The sequence below is a fragment of the Bos indicus genome, chromosome 3 (assembly GCF_029378745.1).
Source record: "Bos indicus isolate NIAB-ARS_2022 breed Sahiwal x Tharparkar chromosome 3, NIAB-ARS_B.indTharparkar_mat_pri_1.0, whole genome shotgun sequence".
Lineage (NCBI taxonomy): Eukaryota > Metazoa > Chordata > Mammalia > Artiodactyla > Bovidae > Bos > Bos indicus.
The window spans coordinates 57461693-57478798 of record NC_091762.1 but is presented as its reverse complement, the minus strand read 5'-3'; the positions used below and the strand labels follow the sequence as shown (position 1 = coordinate 57478798).

The 17106-nt window shown below is 36.2% G+C and overlaps 1 protein-coding gene across 1 annotated transcript in view; it reads right to left on the bottom strand.

Moving 5' to 3' along the window:
- Window positions 1-3047: 3047 nt before the first annotated feature.
- The window catches only part of SELENOF (selenoprotein F), a 43640-nt gene continuing 29581 nt past the window's right edge, over window positions 3048-17106 (bottom strand). Inside the window, exons 4-5 of the mRNA XM_019957154.2 lie at window positions 6601-6650; window positions 3048-3909 (exon numbers count right to left, since the gene is read on the bottom strand). Coding sequence (XP_019812713.2) covers window positions 3778-3909; window positions 6601-6650 — 182 coding nt within the window. The 3' untranslated portion in view covers window positions 3048-3777. The remainder of the gene's footprint in view (window positions 3910-6600; window positions 6651-17106) is intronic.

Below are 17106 nucleotides of genomic sequence, written 5' to 3'. Positions count from 1 at the left end.
TGCTGTAATATGAATGAATCTTGAAGACATACTAAAGAAATCAGACACAAAAGGCACATACTGTGATTCTGTTTATACGAAATGTCCAGAATAGGCAAATTCATAGAGAAATCCAGAGACAACCTGGATAGGTGTCTAGGACTGAGGTTATTTGGGTGTGGGATTGACTGCAGACGGGTACAGGATTTCTTTTTTGGAGTGATGAAAATCTTCTAAATTTAGATTGTAGTGATGGCTGGATAATTCTGTAAATATACTAAAAAACCAGTGAATTGCATACTCTAAGTAGGTGAATTTTAAATATGAAATGTCTCAATAAAAATGTTAAATTGCAGTTAATCCTCATTACTCACAGTAGTTATTATGTGCTATAAAGTCACTGTAAGCACTTAACTGGTGAACACAAAACTACTGCTTTCAGGGGATACATAGGGTTAGAATCCTGGAAGCCTCTGGTCACATTTTTGCTAACTTATGGGTACATAACCTTGCTTTGTGTTTCTGTTTAAAGACACCTTATTTAAAATATATTGCTTATTTAAAATATATTGCTAACAATGAACTCATGGCCAACAGCACTGCAACTCAAGCCTGAACAAAACTTATCTAAAAAAAAAAAAAAAAAAAAAACTTAACTAAAACGAATTTTTTCCCAGAAGGCACATCGCAGCTTTCTTGCACTTATTAGGAACACTAGACAGCACTTTAGTACTGCGCTTGAGAGCCATTCTTAAGAGTGAAATCATCAACAAAAAGCCCAAAAATGCAAAATATGTAGCATTAAATCGACTGTGAAAAGGATGCTTGTTCACAGCATGAGCTGAAGCAAGGCAGAATGTCACTTTGTCTGACCTTGGCTGGGAATGTGTGCATTGGGGCACTCAGATTTTTCACTGCTTTGCACACATCCATGGCCGACTTCAAAAGCGCCAAGAGTATTGTGATTGGGTTACAATTATATTTCAATGAGCAGGTGAATTTGCAAATATGGAATTTGTGAATAAGGGTCAACTTTAGCTTAGTCTTTCTACCAAAATGGTTTTTAAAAAACATTTTGAATTTTAAGGTCTAAACTTCAGTCTTCTCATAATACTAGATAAAATGTTGTATGTATTCGTAGTCTGTTTCAAGACTAGCTAATAGGAAAGAACTAGTTTTAGAGGTCTCAGATCATTCTTAGTTTTATTCCTTTAGCATTTCTAGGTAATCATGTTTCATGCTAGATTCCTGGGTTAAAGACCAGTTTGAAGGCAAAATGAAAATGTTTATTTTAATCAGCAAAAGTCTAATTTGAATTTATCACAAACGCATGCGATCTTCTCCTAGAAAAAGTTGTCTGTCACCACAGGATGTAATTAGAATATACTTTAATTTTTAAGTAAAAGAAATACTTACCTAGTTGTGCTCATATCTGTAATTTGTACTCCTACTTTCCATGTATTTGTAGACATGCTTTCACATGGTAGCTACTGCCAATTTTAATTTCCAAAGTTTTTCAGTTTTGCTTTAAAAAATATTTTATGCATTTTATTAACTTTAATTTTAGATTGGCTTTCAAGTCTCAAATCCTCTTAAAACAGGAAATGTCAGCTCTTGCTCATAGCTCCTTCTAAGAGGCTTTTGCCAAATTCAGGAATTTAGAGACACATTTTAACTGCTTTACGTTGTAACAAAATGTTGGCATGGGGAACAAATTTATAAATATCAAGTGACTGTTACATATCCATATCTGTGAACTTGAATAAGCTTAATCAAATGTCAAAATTTGGCTATAAAATGGTACTATTTTGGATCAGTATTTATATACCCTCTTCTTGGTAATCAAGATTTGTTTCTTTAAAAAGGTTTTAGCTGTTGATTGGAATTGGTGAAAAAGAGTTGGAACTGGCTAAGTAACTCAAACTTCCCAATTAAAATAGAGCTTGGTAGATAACACATTTATTCACCAACTTAAGAACTTAAAAGTTTTTCAAAGTTGAAGGTTCTTCAGTCTCTTTTGATCTCTAATAACAACTTGGATACAATAGAGTTTTCAGGCTTCTCAATGCCAGATAACTCATTTGACTGGCTCCTCCTGTTTCTGTGCCAACCCCAGAAGTTCTGAAGTTTCACCCTTTCTATACAGCTGTTTCTCTGTATGTGGCAGCAATTCCTCTTTTGCTGGTTTTCCTCCACTTTCCATGATTGACTTCACTTTCTTTGTGTTCTGAATAACCACCATTTGTTGTTATTTTAGTTGGTAAGTCATGTCCAACTCTTATGTGACCCCATGGACAGAAGCCCACCAGGCTCCTCTGTCCATGGGATTTCCCAGGCAACAATACTGGAGTGGGGTGCTATTTCATTCCCCAGGGCATCTTCCCGACCCAGGGATTGAACTCCCGTCTCCTGCATTGGAAGACAGATTCTTTATCACTGAGCCATCAGGGAAGCCCAATAACCACCATTAGGGATTAGTATATTATCCAGGGCCTTGTACTATCAAAGTGATGGCTCTCTCCATTACTATGGATGACCAAAAATAGACCACAGCTTGTATGCCAGGACTTACAGCATTTTTTCATTTTCCAGCTGGCTTTTAAAATGTCTTAATTAAAATGACATGTCACAAAATGCCAGTAAATATTAACAACTGACCTCTGTTAAATATTCTACAACATTTCCTGGCAGAGCTGTCTTTAAAAGAATTTCAAATACCCTTCATTAAGATGGTTTATTTATTCTAAGATTGACTTAATACAGTAAGATTTTAGACCAATTTAATTTAGTAAGAGGTGTAAATGACCTAAAGTCATTTGGACGAATGCTGGTCTTAGTGAACCATCTTTTAAGAAGTCACTTTCATCACACAAAAGACTAAGAAAAGTCATTTTTAATAGCTCATGAAAAAAGAGGTAGTATTTTAAGAGATATTCCTTATATAATAAGGTATTAATGAAAATGTGTTCATTTTAAGTGTTTTTTGGCTTGGAACAAAGGCTTATATGAAAATAAAAATGTACTGAGAAATGTGTCATTTTTTAAACAGGAAAGATTTCAAATTCAGATAGATTTTTGAAACTTTTTATTTATATTTTGGTCTTACAAATGATCATTTTTAAATTGACTTTTCCATAAGAATGTAAAGCACAAAAATTTGCTAAGTATCAGGTCCACACAAATCCTCAGGAAGGTTTTCTGTGTAGTCTTCATTAATGCAAATCTTTGTGTGAATATTTCACTCTTACTGTAGATCTTGAATCTGTTTTACAATAATGCAGCCATAAAGTCTTTATGCAGTGCATTCATTATAAACTATACATTTCTATTAAAAGGAAGGCTGGGTGTACAAAAATATGAGAGGATCTGGGGAACAGGCAATCTCTTGAGGCTCGGTATGTCTTACTTGCTTTCAAGTTTGTTGTTGTTACTTTCAAAGAGCACACAGCACACGAGGCACAATAATCATCTCCCTTATTAACCTCCCTAATTTAAAAATCTGTTGTTCATAAAACTGACCAATTATCACAAACTATCATTTGCATAATTAACCACAAGTCTATTAGAAGGCATTCTGTTACTAGTGGTATCAACAAATGATGGATGGAAACTTATAAAAAAGGGTTTTGTTAACTTCTTACCTATCATGGGCTGCGCTGCTGCTTGAACTTTTAATTAGATGTTTAATGCCTCACAGTAAAAGACTGATCAATGGAAGAAAGCAAAACTAAATTATTTTCTAGGTGCTATAGTGTTTCATTGAACAAGGTAACAGAAAGATAGGACAAAATTTAAGATTTATATGCGTTCCAACTTTTCACTCAGGAATTCTTCTACACTGTCTGTGTTCCATTTGAGGATGCTTAGTTCTTCAGCAATGTTCCCACTGTCGTCCAAAAGCTTTAGCACAGGGTCTGAACCGCGAACATACTACAAAAAAGAGGAATATAATTTTCTGCTTAGAAGGAGTCTTCTTAAGCTTCAACCAAAATCCAAACCAATTCAATCTAGCTTAACTAAATTTAATAATAATAAGCTTTTAAAGTCTTTTAGGGATTTCATAAAAAATAGGGGGAAAAAACCACACTTTACTTTTGAAGAGAAACACTTGCTGTGTATCAAGACAGTTTTACTTGGGGTTTAAGCTTACTTTTGAATATAACAAGTGTTTATTGCATACACGAAGAGAATGATAGTTAAGAGCAATGTTAAAAAAGACTGTGCCTACCAATTATCAGATAATTCTACACTGGACTTTCATTCGATTTCTTAAACCAGGGAAAATTAATTTTGTTGTAAATAGTTTATAATCTGGTTGGATTCCTAAAACTTCAGACCTAAGTAGCAGGGTCCAATATTTCGCCTGAAGGCTCTGAGGAATTCTTATTCTGGGTAAATGGGATAACAAACATGATCCCATTCATTAAGTGATCAATCTTCAATGCTAAATTAAGGACCACATAACTAGAATGTAGCAGTGATGATAAAGGGAGCTCTGAGAACTTCTTTTAGCAATTATGCTTCAGTTTTTCTAGGTTTTCTAGGGTTGTGAACTCGGGAGATGAAGACAAGCTCTGATGTGATTATTAGCATTGGGTATATTCTCAACCCATTTGTGGCCCTCTAAGCTAATGAAGCAATAACATTACTACTAAAATCTTTTGGATCAGAATATCTATATAAACTGTGCTTAAAAACTTCATTTTTTAATTAAAAAAAACTCAGTCACAAAATTAGAAACTACATAGAACACAGCTGCAAAAATATTCAAATATTAAATCAAACCCAACAATGTATAAAGAATCATATACCATGACCAATTTGGATTTGCTCCAAGTATACAAAGCTGGTGCAATATTTGAAAATGAATTAATGTAATCCATTATTACCAACAGGCTAAACAAGAAATCTTGTATCAACAAATGCAGAGAAAGCATCCTGTCACATGCTACAAAATGGATGAACCTCAAAGACATCACGCTAAAGTGAAATAAGCCAGTCATGAAAGGATATGAAGTATCTAAAGCAGTCAAAATCATAGAAACAAAGTTGGTTGCCATGGGTGGGAGACAGGAGAGAGGGGAATTAGTATTTAATGGATATAGAGTTTCAGTTTTGCAAGATGAAAAAATTCTAGATCTACTGCACAACAGTGTGAATATATTTAACACTACTGAACTGGGCTCTTAACATTGAACTTACCATCCTAACTGCTTTTAAGTTTTAAATTTTTGACTGCACAGCATGTGGGATCTCAGTTCCCTGACCAGAGACGAAACCTGTGTCCCCATGGGGTCTTAAGTGCTGGACCACTAGGGAAATTTCTTAAAAAAATTTTTTAACCCGTAATTAAAATTTTAAACATTGAGCAAAAGATCTTAGATTCACCACAGAAGATATACAGATGGCAAATAAGCATGTGAAATGATGCTCAATTAAGAAAATGCAAATGAAAATGAGATAACAACACACTTATTAGAATGGCTAAAATTCAAACACTGACAATAACTAATTTTGATGAATGTGGATCAACAGGAACTCCCATCTATTATTAAGGGACTGCAGCATATAGCTACTTCGGAAAACAGTTTAGCTTTGTAAGAAGTGCCCAACAGTCTTACTATATGATTCAGTAATTGTGCTTCTAGGATAAGATAAACTTGCTGCTGCTGCTAAGTCACTTCAGTCGTGTCCAACTCTGTGTGACCCCATAGATGGCAGCCCACCAGGCTCCCCCTGTCCCTGGGATTCTCCAGGCAAGAACACTGGAGTGGGTTGCCATTTCCTTCTCCAATGCATGAAAGTGAAAAGTGAAAGGAAAGTCGCTCAGTCATGTCCGACTCTTCGCGACCCCATGGACTGCAGCCCACCAGGCTCCTCCGTCCATGGGACTTTCCAGGCAAGAATACTGGAGTGGGGTGCCACTGCCTTCTCCAAAGATAAACTTATGTCTACATAAAAATGTACACAGCACTGTTACTTGTAATTGCTAAAAACTGGAAGTGACCACCATGCCCTTCCACAGGTGAACAGAAAAACAAACCATGATATAACAGAATATTGTTCATATTATTCAGCATTAGAAAGAAATGAGCTATTCAGCTACAGAAAAGACACAAAGGAAATGTAAATGTATATCAAGTTAAATCTGAAATCTGAAAAAACTATCTACTATATAATTCCAACTATATGATAACCTGGAAGAGCCAAGACTATAGAGACAGTAAAAAGGTCAGTGGTTGCCCAGTGTTTGGCAGGGGTGGGGTGTGGAGCACCGGGGAGTTTTGGGAACAGTGAAACTTCTGTATGATACTATAATGGTGGATATATGACATTATGCATTTGGTAAAACTCCTAGAACTGGACAAAGAATAAGTCCTAATGCAAACTATGAAATTCACTTAATAATGTATTAATACTGGTTCATCTGCAAATGTACATCAATGCAGGATGTTAATAAGGTAACTGGACGATGGAGATGGGAGTATATGAAAACTCTAGAATCAATTTTTCTATAAACCTAAAATTGTTCTAAAAAATAAAAGTTAATTTAAAATATAAATAATTTTTAAATTAAAAAAAAAAAGCTGGAAAAAAAGGATCACATTAAAATTACATTACCTTGATTTGTAGTCCTTTGAATAGCTTGGGTTTATCACTCCTGACGAAAGCTTAAAAGAAAAGAAAAATAGATTCAAATTGTCACTTCCAGATACAAGCGACTATAAAGATCAATACAGAAAGGAGAAATAAATACAACAAATAAAAAAATTAGCTTCTTTTCTATATGGGAAAACCAAGGAAGTTAAAACACCTATAAGTAGAAAGATATCCCATATTGGAAAGACTAAATATTTTAAGATGTCATTTCAAGTTAATAAAAACCCCAAATTACAATAGGATTTTAAGGGCTTGACAAAATGACAACAAAACTCTGTAAGAGTATAAGAGTATATAAGAGTAAATGTTTGAGAATAGAGCAGTTTAAAAAAAGTAAAATATGGGAGAATTTGTTCAACTGTTATTTAATATACTATGTGATACTTATTATCAGAATGGATAAGACAAAGGAACAGATTAGGAAATCTAGAGAGTTCAAAACACCTCTATTTTTTTATATGGTAAAGCTATCAAGCCAGAGAGAGAGAAATAAAAAGATTATGTATGCATGTGTCTGGGAGTGTGTATGTGTGTATTATGCAATAAATACTTTTGAATATCTATTGTATACCAGACAGCAGAGATAAAGCTATACAAAACAGACAGGACTCCTGCTCTTATGGAGTTTATAGTCTGGTGGGGAAGAAAGATGCTAAACAAGTAATCATTCAACTGATAATCTGAATTGTGATAAGTGTTTAAAAAAAAGATTTGGATTATTACCATGACATTTAACACAGACAACCTGGATAAATAAAATAAAATTTTCCTACATATGATTCTAAAGAAAATGATTTATAAATGTGCCTCTATAAAAACGCAAACACAGTATAGCAAAACACCACTAGAAACAAAGTTAAAGTAAAAATGACAAATTGGGGAAAATTATTTCTACCAGTATATAAGAGGGCTCCTATTAATAATAATAAAAAATACTAGGTACTAGAATGAACTAAGGACAGGAACATGTAATATACAAATACACTAGTGGTCACTAAACATTTGAAATAAATGTTCAACCTCAGAAAATAATCCAAGAACTGTCAAAACAATGAGGTAACCTTATTTGGAGTGGCAAAAATTAAAAAGAATAGTTAAGGTTAGAGAGGGGGTAGAGAACATTTTGCTGAGGGTTAGCTGTGGGAGAAATATAAATGGACACATCCTTCCTGAAGGGTTTTTAGCAAAAAGAACCAATGTCTTAAAAATGTGCACACTCTTTAGACCTGCAAGTATCTTTCTCAGAATTTCTTTATTCTGAGGAAACAATGACACTATATAAGGCAAACACAGATACAAGGTCCTGCTAACCAAGTCTGGATCTGAAAATAATCTAAGTGTGTAAAAGGCTATTGCTTAAATAAATTAACATGGACCTCACTCACATGTATGTGTGTTTCATACACATCCAATCATTTAAAAATTGTATTAATCTATATTTAGTGATATAGACACAAATGCATATAAAGGTTTAGAGATCAGTTTGTTTTCCATGGTTATTAAAAAAAGATACATTGTTTTTATATATTTACATTAATGTATTTATATATTTATCTGTAAATATATATTTGCAAAGGAAAAAGGTTGGAAGCATTCAACGAAATTTAAAAAAAAAGATTAAGTGAGAAAATATAAAATACTTAGCAGAATACACCTAATAGTTCAAAACAATAACTATTATTTTAATAGGAGTTATATCTGGAGCGCAGGGTTTGGGGAAGTTTTAAATAAATATCTTCCTTTTTGGGTTACTATTGATCTACATTTTACCAAGTCTTTAGTAATGATCATATCTTAACTGTCCAAGTTAGAAAATTTTACAATATATTAAAAAAATATACAAGTAACATGTTTCATTTAGATATAAGACAGTTCTTAATACCAGTTCTATAATCATTTGCATTAGTTTCCAATTAGATTTTATAGTGACAGGCATGCTTTTGAGAACTTATCTTTTCTTTTTTTTAACTTATTTGGCTGCACTGGGTCTTAGTTGTGGCACGTGGGATCTAGTTTCCCGACCAGGGATCAAATCTGGGCCCCCTGAACTGGGAGTGCAGTTAGCCACTGGAGCGCCAGTGAAGTCCTGAGAACTTATTTTTTAAACTAAGAATCAACTAGCAATAGAACTGTAGACATGTTTCACTATGAAGATCTTTATATATGTGCATCTAGGACAACCAAACAAAAATTAATAAATACTTTTTCTTTTCAAGGTTTTGCAGAACTGTTGGAAGAGATTTAGATATCCCATCTGAATTTCCCCCACTATATTTAGTTCAAAATAAAATTGATTCTACTATTCTGGCTTATTAGAATGTCTTCTCTATTACCTTCATCCTTTCAGATTTGTCCAAATACTCCTGAGTTCCCAAATGAAAATGAGCTTGTGATATCCTGTGGGTTTTATACCATTCCTTTGGCAAATGCTATAATGCACACCTGTGCAAAGCATCATTTAACACAGTTTGTTTACAACTACAAAAAAAATATCTCTAGAGAAAAGAACTACTCTTAAATATTTTTTCGTATTTATAACAAAAGCTATAACTTTGTCTTTCAGAAGATTTTTAACAGGCTGGAATGAGGAATAAATTTAAAAGAAATATTAAGATGAGTCACTTAATGACTCATGGAGAGTGAAATAATGACTATCTTCATCTGTTCTTTTCTCTTCTCTCTGCTATGCATAAATCCACAAGCTCCTAATTTTGAATGAAGGAAACATCCATTAAATACACTGTAGTGGCAAAACACATTTTATAGGCGGTAAACTAAACTTTTAAAAGATATTTGAATATTTACTATATACACACAGCACTAGGATCGACTATATGAGAATATGAGACTTGCAAAAAAACATCCCAGAGTAACTTATTTTTCTACTTTACTTTCTGCTGTTTTATTTTTTTAAATCTTTTTTCTTTTATTTTTTTTTTGGCTGCACTGGGTCTTTGCCGCTGTGTGCAGGCTTTCTCTAGCTGTGGAGAGCAGGGGCTCCTCTCTCCCTGTGGTGTGCGGGTTTCACATAGCTGTGGCTGCTCTTGTTGTGGGGCAAAAGCCCTTGGTGCACATCAGTAGCTGCGGCGTGTGGGCTCAGCAGTTGCTGGTGCTTGGGCTCAGTAGCTGGGGCACACAGCCTTAGTTGGCCCTGCAGCATGTAGGATCTTCCCAGACCAGGGACTGAACTGGTTTCCCCTGCACTGCACATTCATTCTTAACTACTGCATCACCAGGGAAGCCTCTGCTGTTCTAAAAATAACTAACTAAATGATATCAGCCTGAAGATTCCTAGAGATTAATTCAGCCACTATTTCAAGGAAATGTTCTTATGCCATTTAACTATTTGTCAATTACCAAGGCAGATTTGTAAATAACAATTTAAAGTGATCAAATATACAGAAATGATTAGAAAACAGGTTAAATGATTCAGTTTCGTTAAGATTCTTATCAGCATGGCATTTGTGCAGCTGCCTAGAAGTCAGGGTAAATATTTGCTATATACACTGCTTACAAAATCATAGGACTCTTCTTATAATTCAGAAGCTCTTCAAAGTTAACTGAAGAGTATTAAAAAATAAAAATCTATCTTCCAAAAGAGGATAAGTGGGGATGAGGGGTAATAGGAAGGATATGTCTAGAAATAAAAAAAAGTTTGAACTATTATTTTCAAAATCATAAACAAGTGAAAATATAGAAGCAAAATATACTTTGCTAGATATAATGATGTATCTTTGATCACATTAGAAGCAGTCATACAATGTACTCTATTGGTTTAAAGATTTAATAAATAAAGGCTTGCTGCTGCTGCTGCTAAGTTGCTTCAGTAGTGTCCGACTGTGTGATCCCATAGACGGCAGCCCACCAGGCTTCGCCATCCCTGGGATTCTCCAGGCAAAAACACTGGATTCGGTTGCCATTTCCTCCTCCAATGCATGAAAGTGAAAAGTGAAAGTGAAGTTGCTCAGTCGGGTCCAACCCTTCGTGACCCCATGGACTGCAGCCTACCAGGCTCCTCCATCCATGGGATTCTCCAGGCAAGAGTACTGGAGTGGGGTGCCATTGCCTTCTCCGAAATAAAGGCTTAGAGCAGGTACAATTAAGATTTGTGAAGTGCCAATACAAAGTTACATGGAATGATAATTAGGTATTTTACTGTTGATTAGAAATAAGTACATTTGAATCAGTATATATTCTAAATAAAAAGGTCATATCATATCCAGAAGCAAGAATACAAAGAGAAGAGCACCAGCAACAACAACAAGAGAACTGAATTCTCAACTGTGCTCAATAAAAACTACTGGGAATCCATATATTTCTAAAATAAGAACATGTACTATTGTATACAAACTATCTGGAGTTTGTATCATGACTTATTTTGGTCCTTCCAACAAGACAATTTAAAAGCATTTAAAAACATTCAGAGAATGGCAACTTAAATAAAATAATCTGAGAAGACTGGAGGTACAATAACGAAGACAAGACAAACTAAAAAGATTATCACTTTTCAGATCAGAATAAAAAAGTCAGAAAAGGACTACTGAAGACTATATATTCATAAAAGGTATATAACCAATGTAAACATAGGCTTTTAACCAGATTTCCATTTGTCAAAGTGGAACCTCCCTTGAAATGGATAACTTTAGTAAATACACTCATTCATTCAATATGTATCTGAATTCCTCTTAATATGAGGTACAGTGTTAGGATGACTGGGAGTATATTAGTGATAAAAAATTTAAAAATTGAACTTTAAGGAGTTCCTCCAGAAAAACCTCTATTTCTGCTTCATCAGATCAGATCAGTCGCTCAGTCGTGTCCGACTCTTTGCGACCCCATGAATCGCAGCACGCCAGGCCTCCCTGTCCATCACCAACTCCCGGAGTTCACCCAGACCCACGTCCATCGAGTCAGTGATGCCATCCAGCCATCTCATCCTCTGTCGTCCCCTTCTCCTCCTGCCCCCAATCCCTCCCAGCATCAGTCTTTTCCAATGAGTCAACTCTTCGCATGAGGTGGCCAAAGTACTGGAGTTTCAGCTTTAGCATCATTCTTTCCAAAGAAATCCCAGGGCTGATCTTCAGAATGGACTGGTTGGATCTCCTTGCAGTCCAAGGGACTCTCAAGAGTCTTCTCCAACACCACAGTTCAAAAGCATCAATTCTTTGGTGCTCAGCCTTCATCATACACTATGCTTAAAGCCTAGTGTGGATCACAACAAACTGAAAAATTCTTAGAGATGGGAATACCAGACCAACGTATTTTGCCTAGAGAAATACCAACAACCTCAGATATGCAGATGATACCACTCTAATGGCAGAAACTGAAGAGGAATTAAAGAGCCTCTTGATGATGGTGAAATAGAAGAGCAGAAAAGCTGGCTTGAAATTCAACATTCAAAAAATGAAGATCATGGCATCTGGTCCCATCATTTCAAGGCAAACAGAAGGAGAAAAAGTGGAAGCACTGATGGATTCTCTTTTCTTGGGCTCCAAAATCACTGTGGACAGTGACTGAGGCCATGAAATCCAAAGATGCTTGATCCTTGGAAGGGAAGCTATGACAAACCTAGATAGTGTAATAAAAAGTACAGACATCAGTTTGCTGACAAAGGTCCATATAGTCAAAGCTATGGCTTTTCCAGTAATTGTGTACAGATGTGAGAGTTGGACCATAAAGAAGGCTGAGTGTTGAAAAATTGATACTTTTGAATTGTGGTGCTGGAGAAGACTCTTGAGAGTACCCTGGACTGCAAGGAGATCAAACCAGTCAAATCTAAAGGAAATCAACCCTGAACATTCACTGGAAGGACTGTTGCTGAAGCTGAGGCTCCAATACTTTGGCCACCTGATGTGAATAGCCAACTCACTAGACAGCTCCTGATGCTGGAAAAGATTGAAGGCAAAAGGAGAAGGGGGTGGCAGAGGATGAGATGGCTAGATAGCATCACCGACTCAATGGACATGAATCTGAGCAAACTCTGGGAGACAGTGGAAGATAGAGGAGCTGCAGTCCATGGGGTTGCAGAGTCAAACATGACTTAGCGATTGAACAACAAAGTTTGCTAGAGGCAGAAGATCAGTAAAGCAAATACATACATTAAAATATTATGCAGGAAATGCTATGGAACACAATGCGGAGAGTGAAAAATTCTGTGCAAAAGTAATCCCCAAATGTTTGAATTGACTTTTGAATGAATAGGGGTTCATCACAAGAATGGGCAAAAAGCATAAGTCAGGAAGAACATGCAGTGTGTGCAAAGACTTAGAGGTCAGAGTTCAGAGAACTGCAAGAGTTCTGCATATAAACTAAAGACATAAACCTAGAAAAGAGAGTCCATGTCATGATAGGTCTTGTTTATGATGCTGAGTTTGACATTTATTCTCTATGTTATGGGGAACCACAGAGAATTTTAAATAAGAGGTTCACATAATCAAATCTGTCTTCTGGAAAAGGTCTTTTTGGTAGTTGTGTAGGAGAGATAATAGAAGAAAAGGGAAAAAAACAGGTAGGTCAGATAACGAGTAACTAATTCTTTCAGATAAAGATGCTAAAGGCTGATTAAAATCACAGAATAGGCCAAAGGAGTAAGATATAAAGATATGAAATAAGTTATTAAGGAGGAGGAAGAGACACAACTTGGTGACTAGCTGGGTAAAACGTATGCAAGTGTTAATCATGCGTCTCAGGTTTCATGCTAATACTTTTGCTTGATGATACTGCCATTTGTGGAAATAGTGAAGAAGACAGTGTAGTTTTAGAGAAGAGGATTAATTTAATTTTTGAATGTTCTGGGTTTAAGGCCTCTCTACTAAAAATATAAAAAGGCAAAATGACTGTCTGAGGAGGCCTTACAAATAGCTGAGAAAAGAAGAGAAGCAAAAGGCAAAGGAGAAAAAGAAAGATACATCCATCTAAATGCAGAGTTCCAAAGAATAGCAAGGAGAGATAAGAAAGCCTTCCTCAGTAAACAATGTGGAAAAGACTAGGGATCTCTTTAAGAAAATTAGAGATACCAAGGAAACATTTCATGCAAGGATGGGCACAATAAAGGACAGAAATGGTATGGATCTAACAGAAGCAGAAGATATTAAGAAGAGGTGGCAAGAATACACAGAAGAGCTACAGAAAAAAGATCTTAACAACCCAGATAACCACAATAGTGTGATCACTCATCTAGTGCCAGACATCTTGGAGTGTGAAGTCAAGTGGGCCTTAGGAAGCATCACTAGGAACAAAGCTAGCGGAGGTGATGGAATTCCCGCTGATCTATTTCAAATACTAAAAAATGATTCTGTGAAAGTGCTGTATTCAATATGCCGGCAAATATGGAAAACTCAGCAGTGGCCACAGGACTGGAAAAAGTCAGTTTTCTTTTTTTTTTTTTTTGATGTACTTACTGCATTTATTTTTTATTTTTATTTTATTTTTAAACTTTACATAATTGTATTAGTTTTGCCAAATATCAAAATGAATCTGCCACAGGTATACCTGTGTTCCCCATCCTGAACCCTCCTCCCTCCTCCCTCCCCATACTATCCCTCTGGGTCGTCCCAGTGCACTAGCCCCAAGCATCCAGTATCGTGCATCGAACCTGGACTGGCATCTCATTTCATACATGATATTTTACATATTTCAATGCCATTCTCCCAAATCTTCCCACCCTCTCCCTCTCCCACAGAGTCCATAAGACTGTTCTATACATCAGTGTCTCTTTTGCTGTCTTGTACACAGGGTTATTGTTACCATCTTTCTAAATTCCATATATATGCGTTAGTATACTGTATTGGTGTTTTTCCTTCTGGCTTACTTCACTCTGTATAATAGGCTCCAGTTTCATCCACCTCATTAGAACTGATTCAAATATATTCTTTTTAATGGCTGAGTAATACTCCATTGTGTATATGTACCACAGCTTTCTTATCCATTCGTCTGCTGATGGACATCTAGGTTGCTTCCATGTCCTGGCTATTATAAACAGTGCTGCGATGAACACTGGGGTACACGTGTCTCTTTCCCTTCTGGTTTCCTCAGTGTGTATGCCCAGCAGGGGGATTGCTGGATCATAAGGCAGTTCTATTTCCAGTTTTTTAAGGAATCTCCACACTGTTCTCCATAGTGGCAGTACTAGTTTGCATTCCCACCAACAGTGTAAGAGGGTTCCCTTTTCTCCACACCCTCTCCAGCATTGATTATTTGTAGACTTTTGGATCGCAGCCATTCTGACTGGTGTGAAATGGTACCTCATAGTGGTTTTGATTTGCATTTCTCTGATAATGAGTGATGTTGAGCATCTTTCATGTGTTTGTTAGCCATCTGTATGTCTTCTTTGGAGAAATGTCTATTTAGTTCTTTGGCCCATTTTTTGATTGGGTCATTTATTTTTCTGGAGTTGAGCTGTAGGAGTTGCTTTTATATTTTTGAGATTAGTTGTTTGTCAGTTGCTTCATTTGCTATTATTTTCTCCCATTCTGAAGGCTGTCTTTTCACCTTGCTGATAGTTTCCTTTGATGTGCAGAAGCTTTTAAGGTTAATTAGGTCCCATTTGTTTATTTTTGCTTTTATTTCCAATATTCTGGGAGGTGGGTCATAGAGGATCCTGCTGTGATGTACGTCAGAGAGTGTTTTGCCTATGTTCTCCTCTAGGAGTTTTATAGTTTCTGGTCTTACGTTTAGATCTTTAATCCATTTTGAGTTTATTTTTGTGTATGGTGTTAGAAAGTGTTCTGGTTTCATTCTTTTACAAGTGGTTCACCAGATTTCCCAGCACCACTTGTTAAAGAGATTGTCTTTAATCCATTGTATATTCTTGCCTCCTTTGTCAAAGATAAGGTGTCCATATGTGCGTGGATTTATCTCTGGGCTTTCTATTTTGTTCCATTGATCTATATTTCTGTCTTTGTGCCAGTACCATACTGTCTTGATAACTGTGGCTTTGTAGTAGAGCCTGAAGTCAGGTAGGTTGATGCCTCCAGTTCCATTCTTCTTTCTCAAGATCGCTTTGGCTATTCGAGGTTTTTTGTATTTCCATACAAATTGTGAAATTATTTGTTCTAGCTCTGTGAAGAATACTGTTGGTAGCTTAATAGGGATTGCATTGAATCTATAAATTGCTTTGGATAGTATACTCATTTTCACTATATTGATTCTTCCAATCCATGAACATGGTATATTTCTCCATCTATTAGTGTCCTCTTTGATTTCTTTCACCAGTGTTTTATAGTTTTCTATATATAGGTCTTTAGTTTCTTTAGGTAGATATGAAAAGGTCAGTTTTCATCTCAATCCCAAAGAAGGTCAATGCCAAAGATTGTTCAAACTACCGCACAATTGCACTCATTTCACATGCTTGCAAAGTAAGGCTCAAAATTCTCCAAATGAGGCTTCAACAGTAGGTGAACTGAGAACTTTCAGATGTACAAGCTGGATTTAGAAAAGGCAGAGGAACCACAGATTAAATTGCCAACATCCAATGGACTACAGAAAAAGAAAGGGAATTCTAGAAAAACATCTACTTCTGCTATTGACTAACTAAAGCCTTTGACTGTGTGGATCACAACAAACTGTGGAAAATTCCTCAAGAGATGGGAATACCAGACCACCTTACCTGCCTCCTGCAAAACCCACATATAGGTCAAGAAGCAACAGAACTGGACATGGAAAAGTAGACTGGTTCCAAACTGGGAAAGGAGTATGTCAAGGCTGTATACTGTCACCCTGCTTTTTAACTTATATGCGGAGTGTACAGTGTTAGTTGCACCTCAGTCATGTCCAACTCTTTTGCGACCCCATGGACTATAGCCCACCAGGCTCCTCTGTCCATGGAGTTCTCAAGGCAAGAATACTGGAGTGGGTTGCCATTTCCTTCTCCAGGGGATCTACCCGACCCAGGGGTTGAATACAGCTCTCCTCCACTGCAGGCATATTTTATACCATCTGAGCCACCAGGGAAGCCCCCAGTGTAACTGTATAATGTAATATTATTTAGCCATAAAAAGGAATTAAGTTCTGAAATACACTACAATATGATGAATCTTAAAAACACATTAAGTGAAAGAAGTAAGTAAAAAAAGACCTCATATTATGATTCCATTTATCTGGAGTCAGAAAATCCACTGGAATAGAAAGCAGACTAGTGGCCACCAGGGGCTGGGAAAGTGGAAATGAGAAATTAAAGTGTGTGTCCTTCAAACTGTGGGCAGGACTGAATGGAGCTATCTTTCCTTATTGAGGTCAGGATCCCTGTCTCCTCCACATGGAAGCACAAGAAAATAAACTCAAAATTTCTAAGAAATCGATCATTCTAGACCTCAATTATAAAGTAAAAGGCAGTTCTATTGTCAGCCCAGTATCTGCACCCACCAATCAGGCACTCCTTTTCTCAGGAACCCCTTTGGACCACTTCAGCCTCTAAGATAATGAGCCTTCCAAAATATGGATTTTTAACAAATTCAAACAGTTGTACAT